General features: G+C 38.7%; 5 protein-coding genes and 1 pseudogene across 10 annotated transcripts in view; all 6 read left to right on the top strand.

Moving 5' to 3' along the window:
* The window catches only part of LOC146487814 (potassium channel regulatory protein-like), a 117,210-nt gene extending 114,999 nt beyond the window's left edge, over positions 1-2,211 (top strand). The window contains exon 3 of one of the 2 annotated variants that reach the window (XM_085127491.1): positions 2,124-2,211. The gene's annotated coding sequence lies outside the window, so the exon portion shown is untranslated. Of the gene's footprint in view, positions 1-2,093 lie in introns of both variants that reach the window. The other variant, XM_085127467.1, reaches the window with a different exon arrangement.
* The window catches only part of LOC146487815 (uncharacterized), a 78,115-nt gene extending 75,904 nt beyond the window's left edge, over positions 1-2,211 (top strand). Inside the window, exon 3 of the mRNA XM_085127529.1 lies at positions 2,094-2,211. The gene's annotated coding sequence lies outside the window, so the exon portion shown is untranslated. The remainder of the gene's footprint in view (positions 1-2,093) is intronic.
* LOC146487817 (uncharacterized) overlaps positions 1-2,211 on the top strand; it is a 54,163-nt gene extending 51,952 nt beyond the window's left edge. The window contains exon 3 of one of the 2 annotated variants that reach the window (XM_085127576.1): positions 2,124-2,211. The gene's annotated coding sequence lies outside the window, so the exon portion shown is untranslated. Of the gene's footprint in view, positions 1-2,093 lie in introns of both variants that reach the window. The other variant, XM_085127557.1, reaches the window with a different exon arrangement.
* The window catches only part of LOC146487816 (uncharacterized), a 4,615-nt pseudogene extending 2,404 nt beyond the window's left edge, over positions 1-2,211 (top strand). The window contains exons 2-3 of the transcript XR_014868075.1: positions 201-540; positions 2,094-2,211. The product of XR_014868075.1 is annotated as an uncharacterized LOC146487816 (transcript). The remainder of the gene's footprint in view (positions 1-200; positions 541-2,093) is intronic.
* LOC146487813 (BTB/POZ domain-containing adapter for CUL3-mediated RhoA degradation protein 3-like) overlaps positions 1-13,950 on the top strand; it is a 97,442-nt gene extending 83,492 nt beyond the window's left edge. Inside the window, exon 3 of one of the 2 annotated variants that reach the window (XM_085127626.1) lies at positions 13,879-13,950. The gene's annotated coding sequence lies outside the window, so the exon portion shown is untranslated. Of the gene's footprint in view, positions 1-2,093; positions 2,212-13,878 lie in introns of those variants that run through there. The other variant, XM_085127635.1, reaches the window with a different exon arrangement.
* Positions 9,661-14,009, top strand: LOC146487812 (uncharacterized). 2 transcript variants are annotated; one of them, XM_085127500.1, is made up of 3 exons: positions 9,661-10,483; positions 12,767-13,106; positions 13,879-14,009. In XM_085127500.1, the coding sequence occupies exons 1-2, from the start codon at positions 9,775-9,777 to the stop codon at positions 13,075-13,077; spliced, it is 1,020 nt and encodes a 339-aa protein (XP_084983626.1). In that variant the 5' UTR covers positions 9,661-9,774; the 3' UTR covers positions 13,078-13,106; positions 13,879-14,009. The 2 variants fall into 2 exon arrangements, with proteins under 2 accessions (XP_084983626.1, XP_084983632.1); XM_085127506.1 differs by having other exon boundaries at positions 13,909-14,008.
* Positions 14,010-14,359: the final 350 nt, after the last annotated feature.

The following is a 14,359-nucleotide window of genomic DNA, read 5'->3' as shown; positions in this document are numbered from 1 at the left end:
TTAAAAATAACAAAGATTTGTTTTTTTGCAATTTGGTTTAGTCAAGCTCTAACGTCAAGGGAGGGAGAGTGAATCCATTGGAAATACGTCTAACAAAAATGTTCCATTTACCAAGTACATTTTAACCTGATAAAACTTATGTCAAAAGGAGCGTAATAGCAAGAGTTCTGTAAATATTTTATGGGTTGTGTGCTCTACAGGTCAGGGTGGATACGTAAGATGCAGTCAGGCGTTCCTGTTCAGCATGGTCAACCCGCACGGCTTGGGACCAACTAAACTGCCACTCATCCCTGGGAATGAACAGAATGGCATCTGCTGCGATTACGATTGCGGACCAACGTTTGGCGGAGGGTTGGACCTACTTATATCAGGGAAAGCAAACACAGATACCAGTAGTCTCAGTAATCTCGGTTACTCCTACCAGTGTCCTCCAGGCCAGCAGAACACGTTTTTCACAGGTGGTGCCACTTTTACTGTTACAGATTACGAGGTGTTTGGACTGCACAAGTGACAACAAACAGACGAGAGAGGGGAATGGAGGTTAAAATGACGTCCTTATAAGTAAAGGTTTAGATATACAAAGGCAAGTGAAAATAAACGATAAAACCGAACAACGTGACGTTACGTGACGTGACGTGTTATTTACTTTTATCACTTTGAACTTGATACTGGCGTCATGACGGCTCCGAAACATGGTCGCTTTATCGTTTATTTTCACTTGCCTTTAAAAAATAACGTCACTGCTTTAATGATACATACATGAAACGGTAATGGCTGGTTAGGAAATAGGAGAGGAGAGAGAAAGTAGTGTCGCTTTCTGTAATTTGTACAAAGTCTTGTTTTGGCCATGTATAATGTCAAAGAAGGTATTTCCAGAAGAGTTTTATATTTACTGATTATAACAAACTGATGTTTAGTTTTACAGTTTTTAATTAAATTTATCCTGTCGTCATTTTTGTCCATCTTTAGTTTGCAATATATTGATTTTTTAAGTATTTAGTTGGTGTTTTTAATTGTCCTTGTAGTAGTCATTTTTATTGTTTTAATTAGAAGTGTAATATCTAATTAAATCAAATTTGATTATTTTCACATGGGCAAAGCGCGAGAGAAATTAACAGATATAATCTGATTATTTTTAGTTGCTATTATTTTGCATCAGTAAACGACTTTTGTCAGTTAATGTAAGTTTGGGATTTGATGGTTCACTTAAATAGAACAGCAAACCGCACATGTTAATGTTTGAGATAATACGATTCTTGCAGGCTTGGGTTTCAGGTTTAACTGCAGTCGGTGAATGTATGCTTCTTTTTATATCTGAGAGTTATCACTGCCTTCCGTTATTTCCATCCCCCAGTTAAGGTTACCCCATACCTTAAGAGGTGTCTCGCGTCCAAGCGATGTAGCGCCACCGGTTTAAACTGTAGATACCTGAACCCTTATATCAAATTAAAGCTTATAGAGCCGGTTATCAAACTATACCAAGAATTTTGAAATAAAGTAAATTTTCGAATTTTTCATGACCTCTAAATGTGAGCGTCCGTTTCACCTTTTGAAAGCTATACGTTAAAGCGAATTTTATTTTTTGCTAATTTAATCAGTTGCTCCTCAGTTTCCGGACCCAAAGCGCTAAAAAAACGTGTCTGCGTTTTGCCATGTTCAAACGCAGTGAAAAGTTACAGAGTGATCGTACAAAAATCGCTCTCGGAGAAAAAATATTTCGAAAGAAAAAATTCGTAGACATGTTTTTGTTGTTTATATGTTAAACTAGCTACTGTCCAAATTTGAAGCCAAACGAACAAATTCCCTTTGAGTTTGAGCTCTTTAAAGTGTCTCCTTCAAGTAAAAAAATTGATTTGAGAAAACAGTGCTAAACAAGTTTGATAGTCAGCTCTACAAGCTTTAATTTGATATATGGGTTTAGGTATCTACAGTTTAAACTGGGCGCGCTACATCGCCGCCACATCGCTTGGACGCGAGACACCTCTGAAGGTATACAATAACCTTAAACACGTTTTCTTGTTCAATCTCATGTCCAGAATGGTGGAATAAGTTTGATCACGTGTTATGGGGTGTTATGTTTGTTTCCTTAACAGGTGAACGTCACGTCTGAGTCAGTTTTGCAGTCTTTTGACGTTTCCACTGTTTCCAAGCTGTTTGTACAATTTACCAAGAGGAGTTCATAAAGTCTTCAAATACAAAACGTAGAATGTATAAGGAATTAAATGGTGAGCTTTGTAACCTAAAAAAAATTATGTTTTGCATCGATTGTTTCAAATATACTCAGTTATTGAGATAAGGTCGTCAGTTTTGTAGTTCAAGGGAAGTGATGTTTCTGAACAGAAAATACATTGAAGTACATTTTAAGAACATTTTAGTGTTGTAAAGTTTTTGGATACGGTGGATTTTATCCAGAATGTTTCCTTCCGGACCTAACAGAGATCCAAATGAGCCACTTTCGCCTTCTTTGCAGTTTCTCATATGTCCTACAATATCATCAAACTGTATTCCTATAAGTGTTCAATGGAGGAGTTGTAGTCACCGTTTGTTCACACCAGAGGCTTTCAATTGTCAAGCATTTAGGAATTTAAACTTAAATTTACTATCGCCACAAACAATAAGTAGAACGAATTGCGTTTTACTACGATTGTAAACCTTTTTTTTTGTTCTTATTCTAAATATTTTGTTCAATACTACTTTGCTTTTTTCGTGTATACTGAATTTAATTTTTTACTCCGTCGACCTCTTTATACGACCCCACGACCGGGTTTGTAGCTTTTACTTCTTATCGTTTATAAATAATGTTTGAGAATGTTTGAATAATTTATTTTTCAGGGTAACATCGTTTATTTTTTCATTCACATTTCCCAGATGGTTTGCCGAGTTCTTTTCGCCTTAACAGTGTACGAGCCATGCCGCAGAACTGTTGCCGTCCAGGGCCCGGTTATATGAAGTATCTTAAGATAAGTGGAAATTTTCAGCAATCAATGTTTTCATTCCAAAGGACCTTTTTGCACTCTTTTTGTATTCCTCGTTCTCAGTAAACTGCTTTCCATCAAATGATTCAATAAAAGCCATGGAAATACAGTGAATAGACTTGCAAAAAAGTCCCACTTATCTAAAGATGTTTTATCAGTAACCGTGCCCAAGTTTCCAGCAAGTCAGTGAGATTTTCACTGCACATTCTATAATTTAGCGTCTTTGGAAATGTCCAGAGGATGGAGGCTTTTCGTGAATGATTCCATGAATAGAAAAAGAGTATTATTAAGTAGCGCGAGGAACTGGCACCTCTGTTTAACCCTTTTCATCCCAACAACACATATATGTGACGAAAACACCGTTCTTGCTTCTATGAATTGCTCCTTGTTTAACTTAAGCTACAACGTCATGATAATGTGTGAATGACACCAGCTGATGTATATTTCCATCATCAAACCCAGCAAACCGACTACGCCTCCCGATTTTCGCTGCATACCACCGTTTGTTTGGCAACAAAGTCCTAAATGCCAATTGTTCGGCCAAATAATAACATCAAAAATTACACTTATTTATCGTCAACTTTTAATCCAAATAATTTGTTCAAAAATGAAAAGTCTATATTTACAGCAAACCTCAAGGTCAGACCTTGGTATCTGCTTTCCGAGGGCTATACTTCAGCCATTTTATCAGACCCAGTCTTGCGTATCTCACGTTGCCTCGTTTTCGCCCGAAGAGAATTCTGGGTAATTCAGCCATAGCGCGAGCGTAGATATAAGTGTCGAGCCACCCAGTACCACCAGCAGAATTTCGAATCCATTGAATATTTTACTACTCCAAACTCGCCCAAATTGCCTTGGCAGGTCCTGGAATCCATCCACAAAACTGCCAGAGAGGCAACTTCACTTGTAGGCCTCCATGTCTGCTACACAGCATGTTTGGCGACTCAGTCAGCATGAAATCACCTCTCACCTCTGTCTTCTTTCAGAGGATTGCCTCTACCCACATTCCAGCTTAATGATGCCAGAATGGGGGTTTCTGCAGAGGAAAATGGCTCGAAAAACACTTATAAAGCAATGATTTTACCAGATTCGTGCTCGTGCACTCGCTCGAAACAAACAACAACCGTCACTTGCATCACGTGACAATTTAGCCTGAGCCCACAGTTTCTTAAGACCGCAGATATTTTTTATTTCATCTCCATTTATGGAGAAATTAAGTGGCTCAGACTATTTATTGCCAAAAAGTCATTGAAAAAAATACCACGCACCTGGTATTTAAAGGGTTAAGTTTCACTTCAAGGACACTTACCCCATTGATCTCCCTCAACTTCCTGCGAGTGCTGATAGCCGCGGACAAATTTGCCTCCCACAATTGTAACCCCTGTAAAGTAAAGTAAGTAAAGTAAAAACTTTATTTACCTTGCAAAAATGAATCAGCTATACAGTAAGTATTGTTGGTATAAATTCATGTGCAGCCAATTATTATTACATATAAATATATATATAAAAACATGATAGACTCTGAACTTAAGAAAATACACATAAAAAACTAAAAAAATTACATAATGATAATAATGATAATGAAATGAAATATGCAGTTGAGTCAGCCAGTGAAGCCAGCCACCGAACACTGATGGTCCCTTTTGTCGACTTCAAGCCGGAAAGTATAAATATTGGACTTAAATGTGTTTAAGTTCTCTCTTGATCTTAGCCATTTCGGTAGAAGGTTCCAGTCCTTGGCAGCGGGATATTGAAAAGTGTTTTGACCCATAGCGGATTTCGTGTGAAGAAGATTTAAAAGATGCTCGTCCCTTAAGGATCTTGAATGTAAACTATGCCTGGTGGGAAGATATGAGATAAAATGCTCGGGACAGTTAAAATTATGTACAATCTTGAAGATCAATTGAAAACTCGGTAGGAATCTCCTGCGATTCTTTTGCGAGAGTACTGCTACACCTTTCGCGCATCCGTTCTGAACACATTTTCCATCTGCTTTGAGTATAGTGCGCAGAGCTTGACTCTAACAATCAAGCCAAACAATTGAGCCATTATCCAGAATTGGCAGTATAATTTGCTTATAAACTTTCAAGAGAACATCTTTAGGTAGAAAATAAGATAGCCTATTTAACAAACGAAGCTTGGGGTAAACCGTAACACATATATATGGAGGAAAGCTGGTTGCTCCATGTCACTGCACTATCAATATAGACTCCAAGGTACTTTACAACATCTACCTCATTAAGTTTGCAATTATTGAGGCAGATGTCGATGTTCTCTGACGATCTCAATGCAGAAAGTGACCCGATCTTCATCGTCTCAGACTTTCCTGGGTGCGGTATCATTGATTTTCGAAAAACCATTGATCAATGTTTTTCAGGTCGTAATTCACTCTGGCTGCAGCGACAGTTGCACTAACGTTGCTCCCCTGTATTTCAGTATCATCAGCGTAAAGCGCACAATGGATTGTTCTACAAATGTTTGCAAGCCATCACAATGGATAGAAAAAAGAGATGGTCCTAGAACCGAGCCTTGGGGTACACCGGAATTAAGGCCCATAGTGTCTGACTCTAAACCCTTACATACCACAAATTGCTTTCGACCCGTTAGGTAACTCTCGAACCAGCGATACGCTGTCCCTAGCTGTTATGCCACCCATTTCCAACTTAGATAATAATATTCTGTTCTGTTCTGCTCCGTTCTGTCCTATTCTGCAGTTCCGTCTTCCCTGGAATATCAAAATTGAAAATTTTCGCCCTCTGTGGGTCTTTCTGATGTAATATCTCAAAGTTTTGTTTTCGCTTTTGATGTGTTCGTCACGTGACCAAGGAGTGTACACATGTATCTATGTTGGGGTCAGTGAATTCCCAGAGCGCGAGTGTGCTAGTAGTTTCTATGGGAGACCTGGCACTTTAACGATTTAATAGAAAAGAACTTTTAAAGAAAGCTAGCTTGCGTAGCTGGTGGCTTTGTCCGTGGGCGAATATAAAGTTTCGGCGGTGTAAGCGGCGAGAAAATACCTTTCCTGTATTCTCCTGGCAGTTCTGCCTTAACTTTGCCTTCGTCTAATATCCTGCCAGCTACGCGGGCTGGGAGTTTTATCAGCGCACGTGCAAACAAGACAATAGGAGTTCGCGTGGACGTCATCTGGTTGAACTATTCGTCGATGATATTTGCTGCGCTTGTTATCCTTTATTTACACTCGGGCCTCGTTAAAAAAAGTTACCAAAAAGAACGTAACGCACTGAAAATTTTCGTTTTCTATGTGAAAGTTGCCTTTTTTTTTAGCAATGATTTCACACAATGAAGTTGTTCACGCCCTTAGCAAATGTGTGGCGCGAGCCATGTTTGATGTGAATACTTGCAAGGGAAGAAAATTAAGTGGAACAACTGTTTTATGATACAGCTAATCCCTGGAATTTCAAATAATCTATTACTTACTTACGTGCGTACATACGTACTTAACTACTTACTTACCAACTTTATTATCAAAACAAGCATTCGTTTATCGTCCGTTTGTTCTACCCATTTCGCCCGCCTCTTCCATTGTTAGGATATGCGTAAATTCAAGCAGACTTATCTGCAGCAACGCCCAGATACTGGCACTTCAGCCACGTTCCATCGAATGTCATTCAGTCTCAAATAAACTGTCAAAAATGTCAGTAAATCAGCCGAGTAACAACACAAAGGACAAGTTATACACTTTACTTTGAAAGGTGAATGGCTTTAAATTCGAACAGAGCTCACATATTTGTTTTGAAATGATCGTGTGCACTTGAAAGTACAAAAGACTGAAGCACGATCGAGCGAAATCCTGAACATCAGCGGCAGGATCAAGCTGGATGTCGGACCTCGGAAGCGTGTGGAAACATAACGAGGTGCAGACAGAAGTCACTAGTTCGACCGCCCCGGGGGGGAGGAATCTTTTGGTCCAATGTCGAATCAACACGATCAGATGCGTTTTTCTTCATTTATAAAAATCAATGTTGGTGGCCTAAATTCGTTACATCACAAACGTCCAAACGCTGGAAAGAAAAAGTTATCCAACTGCATGTTCATTTTTATCAAAACAAACATTGGTTATTGTCCGTTTGTGGCTACCAATTTCGCGCGTGTTTCCCACTTTTTGGTTATGCGTCGATCAGAGCAGATTGATCACACTGTAACGCACAGCTTTGTTTCGCTTGTCAAAACTACGTGCTTCAAAAACGTCCAAACGCTGAAAAAACGTTTTCCAATTCCCTGACATTTGATTCTAGTGTTACACAATCGCGCTGGATTATTAACTATAGTACAAAATAGTAGCTATACAGGAATGAGCTTGTTTCCTTAAGAGATAAGAGCCGAGGAGACACTTTCCAACGTTCACCCCATGTGATCAGTTGAACAGAAATTGGACGATTCATCCAATAAGTTGCCCAGCTCAAAAATCCGCATGGATAGTATTTTGTCGGGCGCTGACTGACGGACTCAAACTTCGAATTTCACTTAGGTCGCTTTTTTGCCAGTTAATCGGCGACAAAGCGGAATAATTGAAGCGGGCTATACACCGGATTAATATAATAACTAACAGGGGTACCCAGAGTACCAAAGCAATTGTTCACCTTCGGTTTTGGTAAACAGGTATCCACATCTACCTCAGCAGATTTAATTGTTAGCTTTAAAAAATAAATAAATAAAAACGCTATGAGGGGTGACATTTATAAATTAATGATACTAGTTGAAATATTGGCCCAAATAAAATTTCCCCTTGCCGTTGTCCTAAAATTGCCCTTTGCCCTGCAATAAGTTCGGTTTATTTATAAATCACTATATTCTCGCAATGTCTTCGTTCCCATATGATCTTCTCCCATTTCTCGTCCACTTAAATTAAAAAAAAAAAGAAAAAGACACGGGGAACAAGATTGTAATGTTCAGGGAAAGGTTAGGGGTGGGGAGGGGGACAAAGAGGAGGGGTTGGATGGGATGAAACTCTACTTAATGAAACAATCCTACGTTTTAGGGTGGCTGCATAAAATTACATGAAAACAGCTAAGTAGATGTCCGTATCCTGAGAGGTAAAACGCTTTCGTTATTCCGTGTGTAACCACAGGGAGTCCACAAAAGTTGTGAAAAAGAAATAAATTAATAAATTATTGACTTACGTTGTTCGTTTCTTGAGGTTTTCTATAGTGCTCATTTGCATAAAATTTACGCGACAGCACTAATGTCGTGTACTGAGCTGTGCGCGAGCTGATCTGCATCTGAGCTCTGCTGACTTAACTATATAAATATTGACAAGGGAGGCAACTTTTTCGCGAAACAATTTGAACACACTCAGCGAAATAGCTTTGAACGTTCGACTTGTTCGCCTATTTGCAACCAAATTCGTATCAGACGAAAGCTGGATAATTTTGGAACACACTTACCTGTCAGAATCCCAAGAAGAAACAATTTTGAGCCAGCATTTTAGCTCCCTTTTCGCGGTTTGCTCGGTGAAGTTTTTCGCAACAGCTGCGGCCAGTTACCTTGGCGCAGACGTCACAGATTTACGCGCCATCTGGAGCGAAATGTCGCCTCTCCCTACCTCGCAAAGATGTTTTTGCGCGACAGCCATGGACAGTCACCGCTCCCTGTTTAGTCACAAATTGCGCAAACTGAAATTCGACTTTGGTTTTATTTACAAAATTTAGGTTTGCACGACAAGTCGGCTGAAATTTATTTCCGGCCTCGCGCAATTTGTGACCAAACAGGGAGCGGTGACTGTCCATGGCTGTCGCGCAAAAACATCTTTGCGAGGTAGGGAGAGGCGACATTTCGCTCCAGATGGCGCGTAAATCTGTGACGTCTGCGCCAAGTTAACTAGCCCCAGCTGTTGCGAAAAACTCACCGAGCAAAACTTCGAAAAGGGAGCTAAAATGCTGGCTTAAAATTGTTTCTTCTTGGGATTCTGACAGGTAAGTGTGTTCCAAAACTATCCAGCTTTCGTTTGATATGAATTTGGTTGCCAAGAGGTGAACAAGTCGAACGTTCAAAGCTATTTTGCTGAGTGTGTTCAAGTTGTTTCGCGAAAAAGTTGCCTCCCTTGTCAATATTTATATAGTAAAGTCAGTAGAGCTCAGATGCAGATCAGCTCGCGCACAACTCAGTACACGACATTAGTGCTGTCGCGTAAATTTTATCAAATGAGCACTATAGAAAACCTCAAGAAACGAACAACGTAAGTCAATAATTTATTAATTTATTTCTTTTTCACAACTTTTGTGGACTCCCTGTGGTGTAACGGTAACGAAGATATAACCATGGGCTATAGGAGGCTACAGCATAAATGTAGTTCGACTAAAAAAAGTTTAATTTCCCTTTAATAAATAAATTCTCTCAAACTCACAATGGAAAAAGACACCACACTTTTTCACAGTGAGTTTAATTTGACCAAAAATTGGAGAGCAATTAAACTTCATTTAGTCGAACTGCATTTCTTATAACCTACTCTTGAATATGTTATAATTAATAGATGACAGAACAGATCAATTGATAGTGCGAAAAACTGATAACCAAACTTTGCAACCGCAAAGCAGATCAAGCGAAAAAAGTTAATAATTCCATTTGAAATGTGTACGATGTGCTAATTGTTTCCAAGTTATTACTAGGTTTGTGCATATTAAAATACTCCGGTTCATTGGTTCACAATGGTGTTGTCCCGATTGTTAGCTGCAGTTTCACTTCTGATGAACACGTGACCATATCTGCGGCATTTAAACAGACTCGATCTACTTGTCTTGGAGAAATACGCTTAATTGTCTCGCTCTCGGTTTAAAAAAGTATGAGCAATCAAAATATTGAACCTCAGCAACCCGATCAAGCCTTGACAGACGCTGAAAATCACATCAAAGAAGCCTGTGAGATCTTAAAGAGAGAAGCCAGCAGAGTTCGCCAGGAGCAGGAATCCATCGACGCCATGTCGAAGAAGCTCGATCAGGTCCATTTTTCTTCGACTGTTAAACTCAATGTCGGTGGCCAGCACTTTGTCACAAGCGTTCAAACGCTGAGAAAAGACCCCAACTCCATGTTAGCCGCCATGTTTTCAGGGAAGTTTGACACCAAACCATCTGAAGACGGCTCGTTTTTTATCGACCGAGACGGAACTCACTTCCGCTTTATACTCAACTATCTTCGTGATGGTGAATTGATTTTACCGGAAGGGGCAACATTTTTCAGAGAACTTCGCAAAGAAGCTGAATTTTATCAGATACAAGGAATACTGGACGAATTGAAACCTCCTGCTCTTCCTCGTAAACCAACCAAGCCACTTGTAGAGTCGATGATTTTAACAAATGAATATCATCAACAAAGTTTGAAAGGTTGGCTGCCTACAGGTCTAGAAGGTGAATGGTGTCTTCTGTTCCGAGCTTCTCGAGACGGCTTCGCGGGTCAAACCTTTCACTCGAAATGCGACAACAAAGGACCCACAATCACAGTCGTGAAAAGTGGAGCCAACATCTTCGGAGGCTTCACCGAGAAGTCCTGGACAAGTAAGAATATTGACTAAGTTATAAAGCGTGCTGGCCTATACAATGGATTATGCAAATGAGTATTTGATTTTATCAACTGAATTCACAGATCAGAAATCAGAGGACGTTTCGAGCGTTAGCTGTTCGCTCTGACGAACGCCTAACGCTCGAAACGTGATCTTTTGAATCAATTCTCGGTGAACAATTACCGTATCAATTCGGTTGATAAAACTAAATATTCATTTTCACTCCCCACCGACGAAGCACCACCATCTCTTCAGAAACTAACATTTGCTCGATTATTGCACGGCTGGGTGAAAATACGCTGCAAAAATTAGTTAACAGTTCATCTCTTAAAAGTCGATTTGGTTAATTTGCTTAAACGGATTAATCTCTTGATAATCTCCCAAATGTTGGTACTTCTTTGATCAATACAAGTTAAGTTCAAGTTCAAGTTCAAGTTTACGAAGTTTTCCAAAAGTTACTTACAAATGAACACCGCCTGCAAATAGCGAGCTAACTAGGTAGGCGGTGTTAAGGACATACATAAACGAATTACTAATTGAAGGCGTTAAAAAAGTGAGTTTTGAATACATTATTTGTCAAAAGAGTAAAAAGTAATAATAAGTGAAGAAAAATATTATGATTTATGATTGAATTTTAATTAAGATGACTTTTTTATTTCAGAAATAAGAGTGTTAATGTCAGCATAACTGTCCAGCGTTTATAAAGTTACAAATAGTAATGCTTGAATTTTCTTTTTGAATATGTGCTTTGGTAGTCTTCGATAGCTTTCGGGAATGCTGTTCCAAATTTTAGCTCCAACGATGGAAAAAGAGTTTTTATGATGATTGAGCCTAGAATAATTAATATAGTAGTTACCAGAAGATGCTGAGCGAGTGTTATACAAGGTTTTGAAAAAGATTTAATCTTCCGCCCAGAGATTGGTTTTAATGGAGCGTGTTTATTGATCAATTTATTTAATTTATTGTAGAAAGAAGAGAAAGCTTTATCGATACTAGTTTCGTTACGGGAGACTATATCAAGCCAATCAATACGCGATAAGTCGTGTATAAAATTTTCTTCAGAAAAGTTAGAAAAATCGCGCAAAAGAGGTCTGTCGGGTATGCCCTTGACTACAAGCGAGCTCGTTATACAAAATTGCGAGAAATGGTCACTAATATCAGAGATTATGTTGCCGCTAATGATATTTTCGTTAACTTTGTTGTAAATATATTGTCGATTAATGAGAAAGAATTTCTCTGCACGCGAGTTGGTTTATCTATACAAGGAGCTAAATTAAGGCTCTGGAGAGTTAGAAGAAAATCTTGTGCATAATTGCAGGAATTAAAGTGGAGAAGATTAATATTAGCGTCAGTCATGACAAAGACAGGCTTGCCAGTAGCAATAAGGTTTTCGGCGGTTTCCTCAAAATACTTTAGAAATTGCTCAGGTGAATTATGCTGACGATATAGCACTCCACGATTATGTTTGCCGCATTTGTTTGATAAATTTCAACCCATAGGGCCTGAAATGCTTCGTTAGAGCTTTTCTCTAAAACAAGTGATCCTTTATTAGGTTCAAAACCTTTTTTGTTGAAAATCGAGTGGTCAAATTTCAACCCCGGGTGAGACTTTCTCCATTTTGGCTGAGATTTTAGCGCCCCAAAAGAGCATTAAATCCTCTAAGTTGTCGGGCCCCTCGGCCTAACTGGGTGTATCCACGTGTCCAGCATTTTTCAGAATTTCTTTTGAACTGTCTGAGGTTACTTGTTTGACTAAACCTTGCAAAATATTTCATTGAAAATATCCGGCTAAATGCAAATGTCTCTAGACTGCTTGCAGTCTGTAGTCTTTCTCGAAGTGTGTATAGTGGTAACACGCAGAAAAAAATTGGGACGAGGAAGATCGGGACCAGACTTCTCGTTCAAAGCCCCATTCAGAAGCTCGCGCTCGACGGATTCATTAACCCTCAACGGATCTTAAGAGAAAAGGGGAACTGCAAACAGTCTAAAATGTTTATGATAACCGTGACTGTTTAGTTGGCAAATGCGAGGTCAGCCAGGCTTGTAAGTATTAACAATAAAGAATAAAAAATAAATAACAATGATAAAGATTAATAATTTTTTTTTGCACTTTGGTTCAGTCAGGCTCTAACGTCAAGGGAGGGAGAGTGAATCCATTGGAATTACGTCTAGCAAAAATGTTCCATTTATTAAGCACATTTTAACCTGACAAAACTTATGTAAAAAGGAGCGTGGTAGCAAGAGTTCTGTGAATGTTTTATTTTTTGTGTGCTCAACAGATCAGGGTGCATACTTAAGATGCTATGAGGCGTTCCTGTTCAGCATGGTCAACCCGCACGGCCTGGGACCAATTAAACTACCGCTTCTCCCTGAGAGGGGACCAAATGACATCTACTACAATTTCGGTTGGGGACCAATGTTTGGTGGAGGACCGGACCTATGGATATCAGGGAATGCAAACACAACTACCAATAGTCGCAGTAAACTCGGTATCACCTACCAGCGTCCTCCAGAACAGCAGAACACGTTCTTCACAGGTGGTGAAAGTTTTATTGTCACAGATTACGAGGTGTTTGGACTGCACAAGTGACAACAAACAGACGAGAGAGAAGAATGCAGGTAAAAATAACGTCACAACTTTATTGATACATACATGAAATAATAATGACTGGACAGGGTATAGGGGAGGGGAGGGAAAATATTGTCGCTTCCCTTGTACACAGTCTTGTATAATGTTAAAGAAGGGATTTCCAGAAATAAACTTATTGAGGTTTATAGAGAGTATTATATTTTATAACTAAACTTGTGCGCATTTTTACAATAATTTAATTTATTTTACCTATTTCGTTAGTGTTTTTCAATTGTCCTTGTAGTAGTCGTTTTTGTTCTTTTAATAAAAAGTTGAATTTTTAATTAAATCAAATGTGATCATTTTGGCATGGACAACGCGCTATAGAAATTAACAGTTATTGTCTGATTATTTTTAGTTGCTATTATTTTTCATCAGGGAGCGACTTCTGTCAGTTGATGTAAGTTTGGGATTTAAATATTTAATTCAATCAGCTGCCAAATAATTATAGAATGACGACTCGAGATCTGTTCTAGCGCATTTTAGAAACAAAAATTTCGAGAACTTGAAAAACATTAGTCTAACGTTTTTCAAGTTTTAATCTATACCGACCTACTCTGTCTCTGGCCAAAAGGCACTAATCGACAGTTTTATTGCACTGGGTTGATAATTTAAAACAAACTTGACAATTATTTCTTTGTTTCTTCTGGCAGACAAACATTTTTGGGTTTTGAAGTGATAGCAAATTTGCGTGATACTTCCCCTTTAATCTGATGTCAAGAATGAGGAAATTATCACTTGTTTTATTTGTTTCGTTAACAGGTGAACGTCACGTTTGAGTCAGTTTTGCAGTCTTTTGACGTTTCCACTGTTTCCAAGCTGTTTGTACAATTTGCAAGAGGAGTTTATAAAGTCTTCAAATACAAAACGTAAAATGTAAGAAAATAAATGGTGTGCTTTGTAACCTAAAAAATTATGTTTTTCAGCGATTGTTTCACTAAAAAATACTCAGTTATTCAGTTGTAGCCGTCAGTTTTGTAGTTTAAGGGAAGTGATTTTTATGAACAGCAAATGTGTAAGTACATTGCAAGAATATTTCAGTGTTGTAAAGTTTTTGTAAGTGGCGGATTTTTTTATCCAGAATATTTCCTTCGTGACTTAACAGAGATTTAAACGTGCCACTTTCGCTTTCTTTGCAGTTTCTTATATGTCCTACAATATCATCAAACTGAGTTCCTATAAGTGTTCAATGGGGGAGCTGTAGTCACCTTTTGTTCACACAAGAAGCTTTCAATTGTCCGGC

Source organism: Pavona decussata, unplaced genomic scaffold, assembly GCF_977016875.1.
Source record: "Pavona decussata unplaced genomic scaffold, jaPavDecu1.1 SCAFFOLD_13, whole genome shotgun sequence".
NCBI classification, from domain to species: domain Eukaryota; kingdom Metazoa; phylum Cnidaria; class Anthozoa; order Scleractinia; family Agariciidae; genus Pavona; species Pavona decussata.
The sequence above is the reverse complement of the archived record's forward strand: the minus strand, read 5'-3'. Positions and strand labels throughout refer to the sequence as shown.

Bases quoted from the DNA above. Each gene is read 5' to 3' on its own strand.
- LOC146487812 (XM_085127500.1), top strand. From the start codon at position 9,775: ATGAGCAATCAAAATATTGAACCTCAGCAACCCGATCAAGCCTTGACA. The intron at 10,484-12,766 runs GTAAGAATATTG...TGTGCTCAACAG, and splicing joins CACCGAGAAGTCCTGGACAA to ATCAGGGTGCATACTTAAGA.